Source organism: Sus scrofa, chromosome 2 (genome assembly GCF_000003025.6).
Source record: "Sus scrofa isolate TJ Tabasco breed Duroc chromosome 2, Sscrofa11.1, whole genome shotgun sequence".
Lineage (NCBI taxonomy): Eukaryota > Metazoa > Chordata > Mammalia > Artiodactyla > Suidae > Sus > Sus scrofa.
The window spans coordinates 64551147-64572850 of NC_010444.4; the positions used below are offsets into that span (position 1 = coordinate 64551147).

The window sequence follows — 21704 nt, forward strand, 5'->3', positions numbered from 1 at the left end:
TGGGATCTGAGCTGTGTCTGTAACCGACATCATGGCTCACAGCAACACCAAATCCTTAACCCACTGAGCTAGGCCAGGAATCAAACCATGTCCTCATGGATACTGGTCAAGTTCACCACTGCAGGAACTCCCAAAACTATACATATTATATACAAAATATTATGCAAAATGTTATTATGTGTACCAAGTAATGCCATAATTTTACACATAATATTTGTTATACATAATAATGGTATATACACATGTATGAAACCAAGTAGAACTCTACAGCCCTCACCACCACCAAGTATGAAGCCCCCTCCATGTCTCCTGCCTCTTGTTTATAGAAAAACTGAAGTCTCCCAGGCCTCCATAAGTCACAAAAGAGCAGGATCAAGCAGTTAACAATTAGGACAATAGAGTCACAGAATCTTTTAGTGTTCAAGGCACATTTATGAATTGTTTCACAAGACACTAACTGCCACCAGGGGGAAAAAGCTACCTGTATGACGACCAGACTGTAGCCATAACTTAGGCTGTTCCATCTTAAGCTGTACTGAATCTATAGCTAGTACAAGTTCAAGAACTGTCCTCAAGAGAATGGGATTAACCCTATTGCTCATAATATAACATAGGCTGTTCCATCTTGAGCTGTACTGAATCTATAGCTAGTACAAGTTCAAGAACTGTCCTCAAGAGAATGGGATTAACCCTATTGCTCATAATAATCTATATCTTGTGAGCATCAGAATGATTGTATCTTGCTCTGCCCACGTAAGTAAGCAGGCAAGTAAGATGGTCAGCAAACAAAGAGATGCTACAAATCCATGTCAGCATCCCCCACTTTAAGAATATGAATATGACACCCTATGTCAGCAGGGAGAAGTTACAGAAGATGGGCCTTCATCCCTAATCCCATAGAAATGGAATGATATCTAATAGTGAGGATTTGTAAGCAGCTCTTTTGCCTCTTTCCTGTTTTCCTATTTCTGTCTCCCTTAAACATTTTTAGGTTTATTTTATTATTTTTATTATTATTGTTATTATTATCATTATTATTATTATTATTATTATTATTATTAAAGTATAGTTGATTTACAATGTTTCAGCAAGTTCTGTTTCACAACAAAGTGACCCAATCACACACATTTCCCTGTGCTGTACAGTGGGATCCTATTGACCATCCATTCCAAGTAACATTTAACCTAACTCCCGACTTGTGCTCTACTGAATGCACATAACTTGCCTAACCTGTTGATTCTTTCCTAGATTAAAAGAAGTAGGTGGAGTTCCCATTGTGGCTCAGCAGTAACAAACCTGACTAGTTTCCATAAGGATGCAGGTTTGATCTCTGGCCTTACTCAGTGGGTTAAGGATCCAGCATTGCCTTGAGCTGTGGTGTGGGTCACAGACAAGGCTCAGATACTGCATTGCTATGACTGTGGTTGGCTGGCAGCTGCAGTTCCAATTTGACCCCTAGCCTGGGAACTTACATATGCCACATACACTGACATAAAAAGCAAAAAGAAGCAGGAGGAGGGGGAGGGAAAGGGGAAGGGGAGGAGGAGGAATGAAGAATGAAAGAATGCCTATCTCTCTACCCCCTGCCCGCACAGACAAGATAACATCTGAAGAAACCAAGGAGGAGTCAGTCAGCTTGCATGCAATGGAAAATGATGCAGAGACTGACATCCCTCCTTGATGATTCACTGAAATTTTTTCCTTTTTTTCCTTTTAAAAACTGCCATGGCTGAGCAGAAACTTGGGAGCTGGTTTTGGCAACACGAGCCTGACCTCTCCCCAGATTGCTGGCCTTCTGATTAAAACATCCCTTCCTGGAGTTCCCCTCATGGCGCAGTGATTAACGAATGTGACTAGGAACCATGAGGTTGCAGGTTCGATCCCTCGCCTTGCTCAGTGGGTTAAGGATCCCGCGTTGCTGTGAGCTGTGGTGTAGGTTGCAGACGCGGCTCAGATCCCGCATTGCTGTGGCTCCGGTGTAGGCTGGAGGCTACGGCTCCAATTCGACCCCTAGCCTGGGAACCTCCATATGCCATGGGAAGCAGCCCTAGAAAAGGCAAAAAGACAAAAAAATAAAAAATAAATAAAACATCCCTTCCTTTCCACCAACATTTGCCTCTCAAGTATTGGCTTCTGAGTGGAGGCAGCCAATTGGGTTTGATAACCTGTATACCATGAATTTACAAAGGATTATTCAAAATTACAAATAATTTTTTTTTGTAATGCCAGTGCTTGACTTAAGCTTTGAGGCACCTACTTCAAAGACAATAAACACATTGCCAGCAGGAGAACTAGATAAACAGCCAGGCCTTCCAACTATTCAGGCCCCTTTGCTTTAGAGGTCTTCATTAATTTCAATAACTGACAGTATAGGCTACCTATTTTTAACTCTTCACACACTTTAAATTCTGGCTCTTATGTTCTAAATTCAGTAGCAAAGAGTGAGCTCAAGGCCACCTCCATCCACCTCAATAAAGCAGAACCCCTGGCCCATGTTCTCATTCTCTCCCTCTCTCCCTCTCTCTCTCTCTCTCTCTCTCTCTCTCTCTCTCTCTCTCTCTCTCTCTCTCCCTATCTCTCTCTCTTTCTCCCCATTTTTGTGGCCCCAAGTGTGCTGTGTAATTTCCAGGTCTCATAAGTTATAAACTTTTTTCAAAGTTTCCTGATGCTTATTGCTGAAAGGAGTCTTGCAGTCATAATAAGAACTATAATCGAGCAGGACCCTATGGCATAGCGGACCCCTCCCCCATGTCCCCTGCTTTAGTTCCTCTCTGAAGAACCTAGATAACCATATCTGCTGCACATTTCCTGAGTTGCTTTATAGATGTTGAAAACCCCACAAAATGGCAGAAGTTAACTACTTGATGACCATGAGGACAGTAGCCCACAGACCTACTGTAACCTAAGGATTGATATGACACCCTGTTATCTCACCATCAACTAGAAAATTGTGAATAAGCCAATCACATACCCTGAGACTCCCCTCCCTCACCTTGACTGTAAAAATGCTTCCCTGAAGCCCACAGTATAGTTCAGGTGTTTTGAGCATTAGCTGTCCAGAACCTCTTGTCTGGCACCTTAAAATAAATGTTATGCTTCCTTCACCACAACCCAGTGTCGTAGATTGGCTTTACTGAGAGAGGGTAAGCAGACCCAAGTTTGGTTCAATAACAGAACCACAAGGGTCATTCCAATCACAGCAACAGTTATTTAAAGGCTGGGACAAGCCCCAAACAATAACCTAGATGAAATTCCTACAGACACACAAAACTACAAAAGTAACCGAAGAAGAAACAGAAAGTCTGAAGAGACCTATAACTAGCAAGATTGAATGAGAAATCAAAACTTCCCAAAGTGAAAAGCCCAGATCAGAATCCTATCAACCAAGGAAGAATAGCATATATGCTTTGTCAACTCTTCCAAAACACAAAAGAGGAAGAAATACTACCTAAATAATTCTATGAACCCACCATTAACCATTAAATAAAACCAGAGAACAATATCACACGGAAAAAAAAACTATACAGCAATATCTCTTATGAAAATAGATGTAAAATCTTCAACAATATATTAGGAACAAATTTATCCAAAGAGGCTCAAGACTTGCACACAGAAAACTACAAAAGATTACTGAAAGAAATTTAAACCCCTAAATGAATGGAAAGGCATCCCGTGTTTATGGATGAGAAGAAAATATTTTTTAAATGGCAATATTCCCCAAAGTGATTTCTAGATTCAATGCAATACTAACAATATCTCAACAGCATTTTTTTGTAGAAATGGAAAAGTTCATCCTAAAATTCATATGATGTTGTAAGAAGCCCAAATATTTGAACAATCTTGAAAATGAAAAACAAAGCTGAAGTATTCACCTTCCTGGTTTCAAAACTTAACTACCAACCTGCAATATTCAAAACAGTACAGTATTGGCATAAGGATAGACATATAGGTCAATAAAACAGAATTTAGAGTCCAGAAATACACCTGTACATCTAAAGTCAATTGATTTTCAAAACGAGGTGCCAAGACCTTTCAAGGGGGCAAAGAATAGTCTCTTCAATCAATAGTGCTGGGATATCTGGTTATTCACACAGGAAAAAAAGGAAGATGGACCCCTACCTCACACAATACACAAAAATTAGCTCCAAATGGTGGAAGACCTACATTTAAAAGGTAAAAGTAGAACACTTAGGAGAAAACATAGGGATAAATCTTTATGGTCTTTGTTCTGGAAGTAGATTCTTGTAAATGACTGAAAAAATGCAGAAGTAACAAAAGAAACAATAGATAATATAGACTTAATAAAAATGTAAACTATTTTTTCATGGAAGTGAAAAGACTATGAAGAAAATGAAAATTCAATCTTCAGAATGTGAGGCTATTTCTGCAAATCACATATCTCATAGGATCTACTATTAGAATACATAAAGAACTCTAAAATCTCAACATTTCTCTTATAATCAGTCATGTTGAGCATTTTTTCATGTGTTTGTTGGCCATCTGTATATCTTCTTTGGAGAAATGTCTACTCAGGTCTTTTGCCCATTTTTCCATTGATCGATTGGTTTTTTTGCTGTTGGGTTGTATAAGTTGTTTATATATTCTAGAGATTAAGCCCTTGTCAGTTGCATCATTTGAAACTGCTTTCTCCCATTCTGTAAGTTGTCTTTTTGTTTTCTTTTTGGTTTCCTTTGCTGTGCAAAAGCTTTTCAGTTTGATGAGGTCCCATGGGTTTATTTTTGCTCTAATTTCTATTGCTTTGGGAGACTGACCTGAGAAAATATTCATGATGTTGATGTCAGAGAGTGTTTTGCCTATGTTTTCTTCTAGGAGTTTGATGGTGTCCTGTCGTATATTTGTCTTTCAGCCATTTGGAGTTTATTTTGGTGCATGGTGTGAGGGTGTGTTCTAGTTTCATTGCTTTGCATGCAGCTGTCCAGGTTTCCCAGCAATGCTTGCTGAATAGACTTTCTTTTTCCCATTTTATGTTCTTGCCTCCCTTGTCAAAGATTAATTGACCCTAGGTGTCAGGGTTTATTTCCGGATTCTCTATTCTGTTCCATTGGTCTGTCTGTCTGTTTTGATACGAGTACCACACTGTTTTGATGACTGTGGCTTTGTAGTATTTCTTGAAGTCTGGGAGAGTTATGCCTCCTGCTTGGTTTTTGTTTCTCAGGATTGCTTTGGCAATTCTGGGTCTTTTGTGGTTCCATATAAATGTTTGGATTGTTTGTTCTAGTTCTGTGAAAAATGTCCTGGGTAATTGGATAGGGATTGCATTGAATCTGTAGATTGCTTTGGGTAGTATGGCCATTTTTACAATATTGATTTTCCCAATCCAGGAACATGGAATATCTTTCCATTTCTTTACATCTTCTTTGAGATATCACCTCACACCAGTCAGAATGACCATCATTAATAAATCCACAAATAACAAGTGCTGGAGGGGCTGTAGAGAAAAGGGAACCCTCCTGCACTGTTGGTGGGAATGTAAACTGGTACAGCCACTATGGAGAACAGTTTGGAGATACCTTAGAAATCTATACATAGAACTTCCTTATGACCCCGCAATCCCACTCTTGGGCATCTATCCAGACAAAACTCTACTTAAAAGAGACACGTGCACCCACATGTTCATTGCAGCACTATTCACAATAGCCAGGACATGGAAACAACCCAAATGTCCATCGACAGATGATTGGATTCGGAATACTACTCAGCCACAATGGAATACTACTCAGCCATAAAAAAGAATGACATAATGCCACTTGCAGCAACATGAATGGAACTAGAGAATCTCATCCTGAGTGAAATGAGCCAGAAAGACAAAGACAAATACCATATGATATCACTTATAACTGGAATCTAATATCCAGCACAAACGAACATCTCCTCAGAAAAGAAAATCATGGACTGGGAGAAGAGACTTGTGGCTGCCTGAGGGGAGGGGGAGGGAGTGGGAGGGATTGGGAGCTTGGGCTTATCAGACACAACTTTGAATAGATTTACAAGGAGATCCTGCTGAATAGCATTGAGAACTATGTCTAGATACTCATGTTGCAACAGAAGAAAGGCTGGGGGAAAAATGTAATTGTAATGTATACATGTAAGGATAACCTGACCCCCTTGCTGTACAGTGGGAAAATAAAAATAAATAAATAAAAAAAAAAAAATCAAAACAAAAAAATAATTAAAAACAGGCAAAGGACTTGAATAGACATTTTTCAAAAAAAAGATAGACAAATATTCAACAATGACATGAAAAGATGTTAAGCATCTTTAGGCACTAAGAAAATGCAGATCAAACCATGATGAGCTGTCCCCTGACACATACTAATGGCTATAATAAAAATACAACAAAATGAAAGTAACAAGTACTGCTGAGGATGAGGAGATTGGAACGTTTGTGCATTGCTGTTGAGAATCTAAAATGGAGAAATAGCCACTCTGGGAAAATAGCTTAGTGGCTTCTCAAAAAGTTGAACATAAAATTACTGTATCACTCAGAGATTCCACTCCTAAGCATGTACCCCTAAAGAACTGAAACAAGGTACACAAACCTGTATGCTAATATCCACAATAGCACATTTAAAACAATCTAAAGGTGACAACCACTCAAATGTCCATTAATGGATGGATGGATCAACAAAAGTGGCATATCCATATACAATGCATTATTATTCAGCCATAAAAAGGAATGAAATACTGATACAACACGCTATAACATGAAACAATGTCAAAAACATTATGCTGAGCAAAAGAAGCTAGACTATCAGGTCACATATTGCATGATTCTATTCATACAAAATATCCAGAATGGCAAAGGCATAGAGACAGAAAACAGATAAGTAATTGCCAGAGGCTGAAGGAAAGAATAAATGAGTGACTGCTTAGTGGATGCCAACTATACTTTGGGGATGATGAAACTACTTTAGAAATAGAGGTGAGGGTGGTACAACTGTGAATGTACTAAATGCCACTGAATTGTATACTCTGGTTAAAAACGTGACTATATTATGTGAATTTTATCTCAATAAAACAAATCATATTTAAATATCAAATAATACGAAATATATATTCTTCCAAATTGAATAATTTGTTTTCTTTTGAAACTGTTTATATTTTATCTTTTTTTGTTGTTGTTTTGTCTTTTTTTTAGGACCGCACCTGTGGCATATGGAGGTTCCCAAGCTAGGGGTTTAATCACAGCTACTGCTGCTGGCTTAACACCACACAGCAACAATAGATCTGAGCCACATCTGCAACCTACACCACAGCTCAGGGCAACACCGGATCTTTAACCCAGTGAGCAAGGCCAGGGATCAAACCTACAACCTCCTGGTTCCTAATCAGATTCATTTCCACTGCACCACAATGGGAACTCCTATATTTTATCTTTAATTCTTCACTGCAATTATTTCCTCTCCTGATAATTTATTTTACAATGAAAATGTACGTTATTTACAGTTTTCCATTTCTTTTTAACCATTTTGCTGTTTTTTACTGACATGTAATTGATATAGAATATTATAATAGTTTCAGGTGTACAACACAATGATTCAATATTATCTTACATTACAAGGAGTTCCCATCGCGGCACAGCAGAAATGAACCCGACTAGGAACCATGAGGTTTCGGGTTGCATCCCTGGCCTCCCTCAGTGGGTTAAAGATCTGGCATTGCCATGAGCTGTGGTGTAGGTCGCAGATGTGGCTCAGATCTGGCATTGCTGTGGCTCTGGCGTAGGCCGGCAGCTACAGCTCCGATTAGACCCCTAGCCTGGGAACCTCCATATGCCGTGGGTGCGGCCCTAGAGAAGACAAAAAATAATAATAATACATTACAAAATGATCACTACAATAAGTCTACTTACCATATGTTTCCATCCAATATTTTTTTCTTTCTTTTTTTCTTATTATGGTGGCACTGTGGCACATGGAAGTTCCCAGGCAAGGGATCAACTGGAACTGCAGCTGCAGGCCTACGCCACAGCCATGGCAGCACTGGATCTGAGCTGCATCTGTGACCTATGCCACGTCTTTAACCCAGGGCCTGAACCCGCATCCTCACTGAGACAGCATCAGGTTCTTAACCTGTTAAGCCACAACAGGAGCTCTTGTCTCCATACAACATTGTTGACTATATTCCCTGTGCCATATATTACAGCCCCTTAACTTATTTATTTTACAATTGAAGGAAGTTTGCACCTCTTAATCCTCTCTCAACTATTTTGCTCTTAACCTTTTATTTTAATTCATTCATGAGATTAACACTGAGATATAAGCATGGTCACGTGACTCTAAAAGAAGTGGAAAAGGAAGGAGGCAGGGAACAGGCAGAGGAGAAGCCGGAGGACAGTCCCAAGTACTTACCTGTGCCGGCAGATGAACTAAAAGTCACTGCCCCAATGGGCAGGGCCTTGCCCAGCCATCCCAGGGCATTCTCCAGGCCCAGGAGCAGATTAGTGGCCACAAACTGCTGCTCTGATTGGGACAGGTTTTCCAGGTCCTGGGGCCCCTCCAGCAGATCACCAACCTCCTGTATGAGGTCCTGGGAAGGGGGGTGGCAAAGAGTCAGGAGCCCACAGGCCAGAGAGGCTGCATGAAGTTCCCCGCTCAGCCACAGAGAACAGATCCTAGAGACTGAGTGATATAAAGACAGTGCCCGATGGAATTCACTGAGTGGTCTTTGCCTCTGGAATCCAGTCACTCAGAGGTCAACCATGTTCACGAATGCCAAGTATCAGGTAAACCCAATACCCAGAAACAGCAAGAGGAAAGGTCACTAGTATGTTCACAGTGGTGTCTAACGGTGAGTACTAATATGTGTCCACTCATCCCACCCAGCCTGGAAGAGGTGGGGCTTCAGAGCAGTGCACCATTGTTTTGGGGTGTCTCCTCCCAACCCAAAGCATCCCTCATCTCTATGGGATGCCTCCACCTCCCCTGGCTCTGCCCTTACCTGGATAGTGCTCTGAACAGAGACAGAACGGAGGTTCCCACGCAGATCCTGGAGTCTGTGAAAGAAGCAGGAGAGCCTCTGGGGAAAAGGAGACGAGGGGGTCAGAGAGGCTCGGATGCAGGTGGAAGAGTTTGGGAGAAATGGATAGGCTGTTCCAAGAGATTTCCTGCCCCTGGGTCTGTGTCCACTCACCTGGCTCTTGATTCCAGGAGGTGGCATCCAGGTGGGGAAGGAGACCTCTGTGGGGGACAGGACAGTGGTTCATTAGGTGTGGGAGTGTCTGCGTTTGTTGTGGGCAGGCTCTGGGGTCAGGTCAGGACAAGTACCTTCACAGATGGTGGTATTTTTCTTATTCTGGAATCCCGGTTTGGGCACCCAGCCTCGGCGGCAATGGCACACATATGAACCCACAGTGTTGGTGCAGATGGTGGAGTTGTGACAATGATGCTCCCCGGAGCTGCACTCGTCCTTATCTGGAGACACAAAGAAGGGAGTCAGCCCTGATGAGGCCCCTCTCTTGGCCCTGCCCCCTTTTCCCTATATTAGCACCCCTCCCCGCTCCAGGAGGTGATGCCAGCTGGTAACTCCATATCCTTGAGTGACAGATGCTGAAGTGAATTGTGGGAAGTGTGCAGAGTGCTGACACACAGCAGGTGAGCCCCATACAGATATACAGTTTGTGAAAATGTTGAACTATCTTCATCCCAGTTTGTAATTAGCTGCTGCCTTGGAACCTTCCTCTTTAGTATCCCAGCTCCTTCCCCAGGACCCCGTAATTCTTTTCACATTTAGCCTCAAAAGAATTGATGGCAGGCACAGCAGAGCTCCCACAGTCTTCATTCTGCCTGGATGGTGTGGGTGCCACTGAATATGTGATGAGATGTCTTGAGTGTGGGTCTCCAGAAGTATGGTATCTGGGCTTTGAACCTTCGCAGACGATGTCTTTTGGGCTGCTGGGGTCCCCAGGAATCGGTTTCCAGCCAGGGCGACAGCGGCATTCATATCTGCCCACGAGGTTGAAGCAGTGGGTGGAGTTGTGACATGGGTTTGACCCCGGGGTACATTCATTCACATCTGAGGACAAAGCCAGAGGGTCAGGCCTCCCTTCCACTTCTCATGTTACCCATTTCTCATCACCTAGTCTCAAGGACCCCACTGTGATAGCAGGCGCCATCACCTGGTGAGCTTTAACTTCACCTTCAAGGCACCTTATGGTGGCCTCCCTGAAAGATGAGTGAAACAGGGACCAGGGTCCCTAGTTTATGGTTGGAGACAAGGAGGGAAACTGAGTCCTGGGGGCTGGCCTTCCCCACCAAGGACTCTTGCCTGCTCCCTCCTGGGCCCTGGACCAAGGTTCCCCTTCTGCAAAAAGGAAATAACAGCTTCCTCTGCTCAAATGTGACAGATGAGGAAGAGGCGAGGTCTAAAGTGTGCTCATAAGGGTTCCACAAAGAAAGCCCAGGCTCAGAAGGCTCTGCCACCTCCCTGGCCTGTGGAAGGATCTTTCAGGGAGGTGAATCCTTGGGCCGGGCCTCAGCAGGCTCTTGGCCTTGCGGGAACCTGAGGTGCTTCTACATCCTCCTTGGGCTCCATAAACTGCCTCAGCTCCTTCCCCAGGTCCAGTCTGGCCTCCCTGGTTTCCCAGGGCCTCTACCTGTGCACAGCTTCGGGTCCCTTGGGTTGAGCTTGAAGCCGGGTAGGCACTGGCAGATGTAGCTGCCCTGGGTATTGATGCAGATGCTGTGGCTTTTACAGATTCTCAGTTTCTGCTGACATTCGTCCACGTCTGTAAGGGGAAGGAGAAGGTGATGGATGCCCACTGCTGTGGACAGCCTTCCAACTGGGGGTCGGCCATGTTTCCTGGCATAGAAGCATACAGAAAGCCTCACTTTCTCTTCCCTGGTGAATGGGTGCCTTTTCTAAATTCCATGGAGGCATCCTATGAGTGAGCACAATGGCCCAGACATTCTCTTATCCAGAAGTGGCCCAAGTCCCCCCTGTCTGCCAGCTTTATCTCTCTCTGCCTCCCTGGACAGCTCCCAGCTGGGGTAAGGACATCACGACTGTCTCTGTTCCAGCCTGAGTATTTGGACAAAGCCCAGGGTGTGCCTTTCTGGGAACCAAGTGCAGGGGAAGTGCTGTGGACCCTGAGAAGGGCCCATCTTGGCTCCCAGTGGTGGACTTTGTCCTGACTCCCCCAGGGTCAGGGCTGCCAGCTGACTTTTCTTTGGAGTCCTGATGACCCTGGTAACAGCACTCTCCCATCCATGGTAATGAGACTCAAGCTCCATATAGATGGACCAAGACCCACCCTGAGCCAAGCCCCTCAAGGATGAGACTTTTGGGCACCAGCATGAAAAATAAGGATGAAAGGCCAGGGCTGTCCAGACAATGGGCACCAGGCCATGCTGGACAGTGGGGCTGATGTGGCCAGGCACCCTTGGGGCTATGAAGGTGTCTTTTTCTTATTCCCATTAAGGTACTTCCTAGACTGGCAGGAAGTGGTGAAAATCCACACCTGAGCAAGGCCCGTGGTAGATGAGGGCTGAGTAGCTGGAATAGGGAGCAGGTGCTCCTGGGCGATGGGTGGCAGGCATCTCTGTCATCTCAGCCCTTGGCCTCCCACTAGGGACATAGATCTATGGGCCCTGGCAAGTGGGGCTCAGCCTCCATTTTCTGTCCCCAAGTGGTCTGGGTCACCATAAGGCCTGGGTTGATCTCTTCAGTAGATGGTCAGGCCAGGGGCAGTGGTCCCCAGTGACAACCTCTCTTGTCATCTGGTCCAGATGGAAGCCCTTTTTATTTATTAATTTGTTTATTTTTATTAAAGTATAGTTGATTTACAGTGTTGTTTCAATTTCTACTGTATAGCAAAGTGACCAAGTCATACATAGATATACATTCTTATTCTTGTACAATCTTCCATCATGTTCGATCACAAGTGGTTGGATATAGTTCCCTGTGCTGTAGAGTAGGACCTCATTGTTTATCTATTCTAAATGGAATAGTTCGCATCTACTCACCCCACACTCCCAGTCCATCCCGCTACCCCTCCGCCTCCTTGAATGGAAGCCTCTTTGTTCATCTGACTTTTCAGGGAGGAGGTCGGCATCAACCTGCCCACTCCTGACACAACATCCTCCCAAGCACCAGTCATCAGAGCTGCCTCAGATCCATGAACTGGAATTACTGGGGAAGGTCAGGGTGGGACCTTGCATGGGGAAAATAGATGGAAGGCTGAGCAGCTGAGAAATGAGGTTAAGGTGCCAGGATGCATCTTCTCCAAGTGGATTTTTGGCCAGGCGAAATGGGCCTGCCCTTGAATTCTCCCTCCTCCCACATTTCTGGAAAGTATTCCAGGGTTCTCCATGACCCAGGGGTTCTGAGAGGCCTCCAGTGTGGGCAGGTCTCACCCAAACAGTCACTGACTATGACAGAGAGGATATTGTTCTGGAACACATGATGCTGTGAGCTCACTGAGTATCTTGAATGTCGATCTCTCTTTCGTTTTACACAAATAAGATGCCAAGTGGTGGTGGGGGGAATGTTCCAAACATCCAAAAATGACCCTCCACAGACAGTTCTGAGCCTTGGGGTTCAGAGATGGTCAGGAGACTATGTAGGTACCCAAGACTGTCCTCTGATGCCTGGAGAAGGTGGGACAAGAAACCCAGTGAGCAGGCCCGGTCTCATGCCCACAGCAGACCCCACATCTAGGACATGGGTGAACACATCCTTTGATGCGATGAAGGCTAGAATGCAGAGGTGGGGGTGCACAGACAGTCCAGCTGAACCAGTTCCAGATCTAGGTCTTCCAGTAGCAGACCCTGGTCCAAACCAGCAGACTGCTCTCTCCCTGTCACCCAACTCACGGTCCATTTGGGTCCTCTCCCACCTCCCTCTAGTTCATCCATGACTCTGCAGGGGCTCACAACAGTTGATGGGCAGCACCCCCAGTCCAAGCACACTGAGTGAAATACATGACCACCATGTGCAGTTGTGCAGGTTGCTCACTGCACCAGGATATCTGACCAAAGAAACAAGTGGCTCACTCTCCATTCCTCAAACACGGTGTTCACAAGATGAGGGACCTTTTTCCAACTCACACGAAGGCTCTGTCTTCTGGCCAGACCACATATTTCAAGTACAACATCCACTCACAGAGTCCCCTGGGAACCAGCAGTGCCTCCACACAGATGAGGTCCCCTCTGGCCTCCCACCAGGAGGATCTGCTATCCTCCCTCCACAGGGAAGGAAGGAAGGGGCTGGGATTAGGTTTGGGGCCCTTCCTCTGCAAGAGGGTGGGCTTGCGGACCCCCCTCAGAGTCCTCTGGACCCTGGGCTCAGCCTCCTCCTCACCTCTCACCTTCACTCTCCTCCTATCCCCATCCTCAATATTCAGCTCTAACCCCCTCTATTGATGAGCTGTGGCTTCCATCTGGTCACTGCTGGTGCCATCTGTCCCTGTAGATGCCTGAAGCCTGCCTGCTCCCCCTGGAAAGGAAGCAAAGCCTAGTGATGTGAGGAGATCAGGCTCCTCCTGGGTCCCTGGTGAGGGTTTAGACCAGGACATCTGTTCACTGAGCCCCCATACTGGGGCACATCCCCAGGGATGCACAACCTGGAGAAGGTACATTAGATCATAATGATTATAACTTTAAAAACCCAGAGTTCCCTGGTGGCACAGTGGGTTAAGGATCTGTCACTGCTGTGGCTCAGGTTGCTGCTGTGGCACAGGTTTGATCCCTGGCCTGGGAACTTCCACATGCTGTGTGCACAGCCAAAAAATAAATAAATAAAGTAAGGACAAAATAAATAAAATAAAATGCAAAAGCCATCACTGTTTTTTGTTTGTGATCTCAGATACCTTCCCAGCAATTCTATGAGGCAAGCACCATTGTCAGCCCCTTTTTACAGATAGGTAAACTGAGGCACAGAGAGGTGATTTAACTTGTCCAAGATCACACAGTTAACAAAACACAAAGCTACTTTTATCTGTATCTATGAAATATAGGGACTCTATAAAACACATACCCAAGATCACAATATTATCACATCTGATATGTTAACAATGACTTCTGAATAAGTACCCTCACCAGTGTCTTATACACACAGAAAAGCTAGGATTTGGGCCCTTGGCTCATGCACCCGCTCTCTGTGCAGGTGGGACAGGCACAAGCACATCTGTCCCAACTCAGACTTGAGTGCTACACCTGTAACCAAGCCCCTGGCCCCTGGATGCTTCAGGAATGATTCTGGTGACCCTAAACCTCATGTATGGAGAGGTAGAAGATGCAGGGTCATTCATACCTTGACAGGTGTTCTCACTCTCATTCCTGAACGTTGGTGCCCCAGAAGCAAGCTCATATCCTGGGGTGCAGATACAGTGGTAGCCCCTGTCCGTGTTCAGGCACTCTGCATTCTTTCCACAGGACACGGCCGCGGGTGGTGCACACTCATTGATATCTGGAACACAGCAGGGCAAAGGGTCATATCCTAAAGGCATGAGTTCCTTGAAGGCAGAGATCATCATTCCCTACTTGACTCCCTAAAACTGGTCCTGATGCATATTCCATGTTTTTTTGGTAAGAATTAGACTCTCGGGCAATACTGCTGAGGTTGGGCTGCAGCTGGAGCAAGCCACTCCTGAAGGTTGTGCAATCAGCTCTGCTCTTCTTGGCCCTCTGGCTGACACCCCAGGTTTAGACATGGCAAAGCGAGAGGTGGGTAGAAGCTCTGTATCCCCCTCGCCAGGCCTGAAAGAACAAACTGAGGCATAGACTCCACACTCCTGGACACCCAGCCCCTCCCTCTCTAGGAAGACAGGTTTATTTATTCCTTTATCTCTCCACCAGCATATCTTTTCCCTTTCTCTCTCTTTTTTTTTTTTTTTTATTTTCCCACTGTACAGCAAGGGGGTCAGGTTATCCTTACATGTATATATTACAAGTACATTTTTTCCCCCACCCTTTCTTCTGTTGCAACATGAGTATCTAGACATAGTTCTCAATGCTATTCAGCAGGATCTCCTTGTAAATCTATTCAAAGTTGTGTCTGATAAGCCCAAGCTCCCGATCCCTCCCACTCCCTCCCCCTCCCATCAGGCAGCCACAAGTCTCTTCTCCCAGTCCATGATTTTCTTTTCTGAGGAGATGTTCGTTTGTGCTGGATATTAGATTCCAGTTATAAGTGATATCATATGGTATTTGTCTTTGTCTTTCTGGCTCATTTCACTCAGGATGAGATTCTCTAGTTCCATTCATGTTGCTGCAAGTGGCATTATGTCATTCTTTTTTATGGCTGAGTAGTATTCCATTGTGGCTGAGTAGTATTCCGAATCCAATCATCTGTCAATGGACATTTGGGTCGTTTCCATGTCCTGGCTATTGTGAATAGTGCTGCAATGAACATGCGGGTGCACGTGTCTCTTTTAAGTAGAGCTTTGTCCGGATAGATGCCCAAGAGTGGGATTGCGGGGTCATAAGGAAGTTCTATGTATAGATTTCTAAGGTATCTCCAAACTGGTCTCCATAGTGGCTGTACCAGTTTACATTCCCACCAACAGTGCAGGAGGGTTCCCTTTTCTCCACAGCCCCTCCAGCACTTGTTCTTTGTGGATTTATTAATGATGGCCATTCTGACTGGTGTGAGGTGGTATCTCATGGTAGTTTTGATTTGCATTTCTCTTATAATCAGCGATGTTGGGCATTTTTTCATGTGTTTGTTGGCCATCTGTATATCTTCTTTGAAGAAATGTCTATTCAGGTCTTTTGCCCATTTTTCCATTGATCGATTGGTTTTTTTGCTGTTGGGTTGTATAAGTTGTTTATATATTCTAGAGATTAAGCCCTTGTCGGTTGCATCATTTGAAACTGTTTTCTCCCATTCTGTAAGCTGTCTTTTTGTTTTCTTTTGGGTTTCCTTTGCTGTGCAAAAGCTTTTCAGTTTGATGAGGTCCCATGGGTTTACTTTTGCTCTAGTTTCTATTGCTTTGGGAGACTGACCTGAGAAAATATTCATGATGTTGATGTCAGAGAGTGTTTTGCCTATGTTTTCTTCTAGGAGTTTGATGGTGTCCTGTCGTATATTTAAGTCTTGTATCCATTTTGAGTTTATTTTTGTGCATGGTGTGAGGGTGTGTTCTAGTTTCATTGCTTTGCATGCAGCTGTCCAGGTTTCCCAGCAATGCTTGCTGAATAGACTTTCTTTTTCCCATTTTATGTTCTTGCCTCCCTTGTCAAAGATTAATTGACCATAGGTGTCAGGGTTTATTTCCAGGTTCTCTATTCTGTTCCATTGGTCTGTCTCTCTGTTTTGATACGAGTACCACACTGTTTTGATGACTGTGGCTTTGTAGTATTTCTTGAAGTCTGGGAGAATTATGCCTCCTGCTTGGTTTTTGTTTCTCAGGATGGCTTTGGCAATTCTGGGTCTTTTGTGGTTCCATATAAATGTTTGGATTGTTTGTTCTAGTTCTGTGAAAAATGTCCTGGGTAATTGGATAGGGATTGCATTGAATCTGTAGATTGCTTTGGGTAGTATGGCCATTTTTACAATATTGATTTTCCCAATCCAGGAACATGGAATATCTTTCCATTTCTTTACATCTTCTTTGATTTCTTTGATTAAAGTTTTATAGTTCTCGGCATATAGGTCCTTTACCTCTTTGGTCAGGTGTATTCCGAGGTATTTGATTTTGTGAGGTACAATTTTAAAAGGTATCGTGTTTTTGTATTCCTTTTCTAATGTTTCATTGCTGGTATACAGAAATGCAACTGACTTCTGAATGTTAATCTTATATCTTGCTACTTTGCTGAATTTATTAATCAGTTCAAGTAGTTTTGGGGTTGAGTCCTTAGGGTTTTCTAGGTATAGTATCATGTCATCTGCATACAGTGACTTTTTTTTTGTTCTTGATGCTTGTCTGAGGACAAAGGCTTAGGCCCCCAATCGACACCCATATCCCCCTGCAATTGTGCTGTATCCCACAATCTCTGCTTGTCCCTCCACCACCCCTAGGTCACTGTACCATCACAACTGTCCGAGGGGCTAGTGAAGACCTCCCCAGATGAAGCACTGAATCCCGGAAGGCAGCGGCAGGCAGTGCTGTTGACACATGAGGAGTTTGGAGGGCACCACCGAGCACAGGCTGTGGGGACAGATGTAGCGACGGAGACCATGGTCAGAAGGCTCAAGGAAGGAAAGAAAACAGCTGGCAGCGGGGGTGCAAGAGCAGAGGAAGGGAGGGAGAGAGGAGGGGAGCTGACTGCCATCAAAACAGGAAGCATTCAGAACATTCTGAGCATTCAGGGAAGAAGAAACTACTTCTCTATTCCCAGAAAACAATGTATGCACCTCACTTGCAAAATAAGCCTCCATTTTCCCCCTATTAATGAGAGGACCTGGACTCTGGCATGCACTCCCCAACTGCCCCACCAGTGGAGTTGGCTAGGCAGACTCACCTGTTGTGCTCTGGGCTGCAGGTCCCCATGGCAGCAGCAGCAGTACCAAGAGTCCTGGGCCAGAAAGACAGAGATAACAAGGATAGGAAAGGGGAGCTCCCATTTCAACCTTTTTCCACATGGCCGTAGCCTCCTGGGAAATGGGGCTCTGGCCCTGCAGCCCACCGTTTTCCAGCAGTGTCCCCATTTGCACAGAATCTGGGATTCAGCTTTTCTCCTCCATCTCCCAAGGGTCCCCAAGGAATCAGTCACTGACAGGCACAGCCTTTGTGGAACCTCGTTTGCTACATGTAAGGGGACAGAATGTGTACAGACAGCTGATGACTGGGACACATCTTAGAAACTCCAACTTCTCCCAAAGGAGGAATTATATCTGAAGGAGAAGGTCCTCATATTGGTGTGCCTTTGCCCATACCCAGGTTCTTGGTTCTCTGGCAATGGCAGAAATCTGCTTTGAGGATTTCCCTCCAGGATCACTCCTCCTGTTTAAGGCAACATGTTTCAGAGCATACAACAAGAGCATGGGTATTGGAGTCAGATGGCCCAAAATCTGAGCCCTAGCTTACAGTATCTGCAGGACATTGATCCATGGAATTGAGAGACAGGGAGTTGAGGACAGGTGAGTATTAGAACTAAGGCACCTGCAGGTAGAGCCACGACCTCCTGGTTGAGTGGCTTCTCCAGGTGCTTTACAAATGAGCTCATGGCCCTGCTATAGTGCATAGAGGGTGCAATTTTCCCCTTGATTTCCAGTCCTTCCCTAAGAAAGGAGTCACTGACAGTAGTAGGCTTTGTGGTATGAAACCGCTATGGGTGTAAAGGGATGGAATCTACCCCATGGCTTCTCTGGTGCTTTACAAATGAGCTCCTGGCCCTGCTATAGTGCATAGGGGGCACAACTTTCCCCTTGATTTCCAGTCCTTCCCTAAGAAAGGAGTCACTGACAGCAGTAGGCTTTGTGGTATGAAACCACTATGGGTGTCAAGGGATGGAATCTACCCCACAGGCAATGACCAGTCTCCCCTATCAAGGGCTGTCATCCCAGTCAAGTGACCGCTATGAAAATCTGCTCAGATCTGTGTGCTTTTACAGGATATTTCTTGGGTAACAGGGGGAAAAAAACAATTCTTCTTCCAGACTTCCACCATTTTAACATTGTGTAAGGTGATAGAGGACCCTGGTGGACAATTCAGAACTGGATATGCTCAAATACGCATCCAAACTTCCACCTGGTGGCCACACAGCCTTGGGAACACCACCTATCCTTTGAATCACAATTTCCCCAGTTCAAAATGAGTACAGTGGTCATGATAATAGGATGAGATTTATTTCGGTTGTAGATGAGTGAAAACTAATAGGGGGTTAGCACAATACCTGGCAAAGAGTAAACAGTCTACATGTCTGCTAAAGAGAAAGAAGAAACAAGAGAAGGTGTGGGATGGAAATACTATAAAACTGGATTGTGATGATCATTGCACAACTATAAATATAATAAATTCATTGATTAATAAAAAATAAATAATAATAATAACATAAAACTCAAAAATAAAGAAAATGAAATGAATGGATAAAGATATGGTACATATATACAATGGAATATTACTGAGCCATAAAAAAGAATTAAATAATGCCATTTGCAGCAACATGGATGGACCTAGAGGTTCTCATAATAAGCAAAGTCAGAAAGAGAAAGACGAATATGGTATCACTCATATGTGGAATCTAAAATATGACACAATTGATATCTACAAAACAGAATCAGACTCAGACATAGAGAACAGACTTGTGCTTGCCGAGGGGGAGGGGCTGTGAGGGGGAGAGAGAGTGGAAGTTTAGGGATAGCAGATGCAAACTATTATATATAGAATAGATAAGCAACAAACTGTTATACATAGGATGAATACAATAGGGAAATATATTAAATATTCTGTAATAAACCATAATGGAAAGGTATATATATATGTATATGTTTGTATAACTGAGTCATTTTGTTATACAGAAGAAATCAACACCTCTTTGTAAATCAACTATACTTCAATAACTTTTTTAAAAAAGAAGAAGAAAATGAGGAACAGAGATTCTCTCCTGTTCCTGTATTACAGACTTATTACCTAAGACATACTTGCATCTGGATCAGACTCCAGGCTCAGGCAGAATTACATGCTCACCTTGGTTCTCTCAGGGTCAGAGTCCCAGACTTCCACTCTTCACTCTTTGCCCAAGAAATGTTCCTTTTCTCTTGGGGCTCGGTCCAGTGGTAAAGAGAACCAGGCTCCAGGGCCAGATCGCCTGAGACCAAACCCAGAGTGGATCTGCCCCTTAGGAAATTTGCTTAGGCCTCCCATGCCTCAGATGCCCCACCAACTATGTCCCTTCCACTTTCTAAAGAGTGGCATCCAAAGCAGGATCAAATGGATGATATTACAGCCTAACATTCCATATATATGAATAAAATAATTCAATCTTCTGAATAAATTGTAGACATGCACACCTAAAAGTGTAAATATCTTGAAGAAACAAATTTTTCTCTCCATTTCTGTTCCGTTGGGGGGATGGGCGGGTACATGACTGCAGCATGCAGAAGTTCCCAGGCTAGGATTGAAAGCCACCCACAGCAGCAATGCTGTGTGCAATGACAATGCCAGATCCTTTTTTTTTTTTTTTTTTTTTTTGTCTTTTTGCCATTTCTTGGGCCACTCCCATGGCATATGGAGGTTCCCAGGCTAGGGGTCGATTCAGAGCTGTAGCTACCAGCCTACACCAGAGCCACAGCAACGCAGGATCCAAGCCATGTCTGCAACCTACACCACAGCTCATGGCAACGCCAGATCGTCAACCCACTGAGCAAGGGCAGGGATCGAACCTGCAACCTCGTGGATCCTAGTCAGATTTGTTATCCACTGCGCCATGATGGGAACTCCAGACAATGCCAGATCCTTAATCTGCTGTGCCACAAAGGAACTCCTGCTCTCCCAGTTTTTAATGGCCCATGGCATTTTGGACCTTAGACCCTCCAAAATGTGCCCAGCTTTAAAAAAAAAAAAAAAAAGCATGTTCCACAAATAAAATGATAAGAAATCTGGGTATTTTTATAAACCAGAAATAAATTACAACCAATGAGGACGACATATAAGAAACACCTAACCAAATGTATACATAGATATAGATATATGACTGGGTCACTTTGCTGTACAGCAGAAATTTAGAGAACATTTTAAATCAAATATAGTTTTAAAAAAATAAATAAATAAGATTTTATTATAGTAAAAAAAAAAAAAGACACCTAACCTACTAGGTAACAGGTATTATCCTAAACATTGAAAGAAATAGACTAATTGGAATTAAGCTGACCTCACTGATACTGGTTTTTAGTAATTCACTGTTATTGGATTCAAATCATTCCATGACCTACACAAAGCCTAAGACTAAAGGACAATGTTTTTCTTTAGCACATCAGAGTTTTTAGAGTTTGGGCTATGAACTCATCTAAAAAAAAAAAAGCATATAAGTGGTGAGATGGTTAATTTTATGTGTCAATTTGCCTCAACCAAGCAACCAGATATTTGGTCAAACACTAGTCTACATGTTGCTGCAAAGGTGTTTTAGATGAGTTGACATTTAAATCAGTACATTTGAATAAACATATTACCCTCCATAATCCAGTGGGCCTCATCCAATCACTTGAAGACCTTAGAGAAAAAAAAAAATGACCTCCTCCAAGGAAGAGAAATTCTAAAAGATATATGCACCCCTATGTTCACTGCAGCACTATTCACCATAGCCAAGACATGGAAACAACCTAAATGCCCATCGACAGATGAATGGATTAAGAAGATGTAGGGAGTTCCCGTCGTGGCGCAGTGGTTAACGAATCCGACTAGGAACCATGAGGTTGCGGGTTCGAGCCCTGCCCTTGCTCAGTGGGTTAACGATCCGGTGTTGCCATGAGCTGTGGTGTAGGTTGCAGACGCAGCTCGGATCCCGCATTGCTGTGGCTCTGGCGTAGGCCGGTGGCTACAGCTCCGATTCAACCCCTAGCCTGGGAACCTCCATATGCCACGGGAGCAGCCCAAGAAATAGCAACAACAACAACAAAAAAGACAAAAGACAAAAAAAAAAAAAAAGAAGAAGATGTAGTACATCTTTTATGGCTGAATACCACTCAGCCATAAAAAAGAACAAAATAATGCCATTTGCAGCAACATGGATGCAACAAGAGATTCTCATACTAAGTGAAGTGAGTCAGAAATAGAAAGACAAACACCATGTGATATCACTTAT

The 21704-nt window shown here is 43.9% G+C and overlaps 1 protein-coding gene across 5 annotated transcripts in view; it reads right to left on the reverse strand.

The window, feature by feature from the left end:
- Positions 1 to 21704, reverse strand: part of LOC100516420 (adhesion G protein-coupled receptor E2-like) — a 43293-nt gene that overhangs the window by 19331 nt on the left and 2258 nt on the right. Inside the window, exons 2-10 of one of the 5 annotated variants that reach the window (XM_021083680.1) lie at positions 17424 to 17477; positions 16991 to 17110; positions 14272 to 14427; positions 10616 to 10747; positions 9889 to 10035; positions 9288 to 9434; positions 9154 to 9200; positions 8962 to 9039; positions 8373 to 8550 (exon numbers count right to left, since the gene is read on the reverse strand). In XM_021083680.1, the coding sequence (XP_020939339.1) occupies positions 8373 to 8550; positions 8962 to 9039; positions 9154 to 9200; positions 9288 to 9434; positions 9889 to 10035; positions 10616 to 10747; positions 14272 to 14427; positions 16991 to 17110; positions 17424 to 17477 (1059 nt within the window). The remainder of the gene's footprint in view (positions 1 to 8372; positions 8551 to 8961; positions 9040 to 9153; positions 9201 to 9287; positions 9435 to 9888; positions 10036 to 10615; positions 10748 to 14271; positions 14428 to 16990; positions 17111 to 17423; positions 17478 to 21704) is intronic. The other 4 variants (XM_021083683.1, XM_021083681.1, XM_021083685.1 and 1 more) reach the window with 4 other exon arrangements.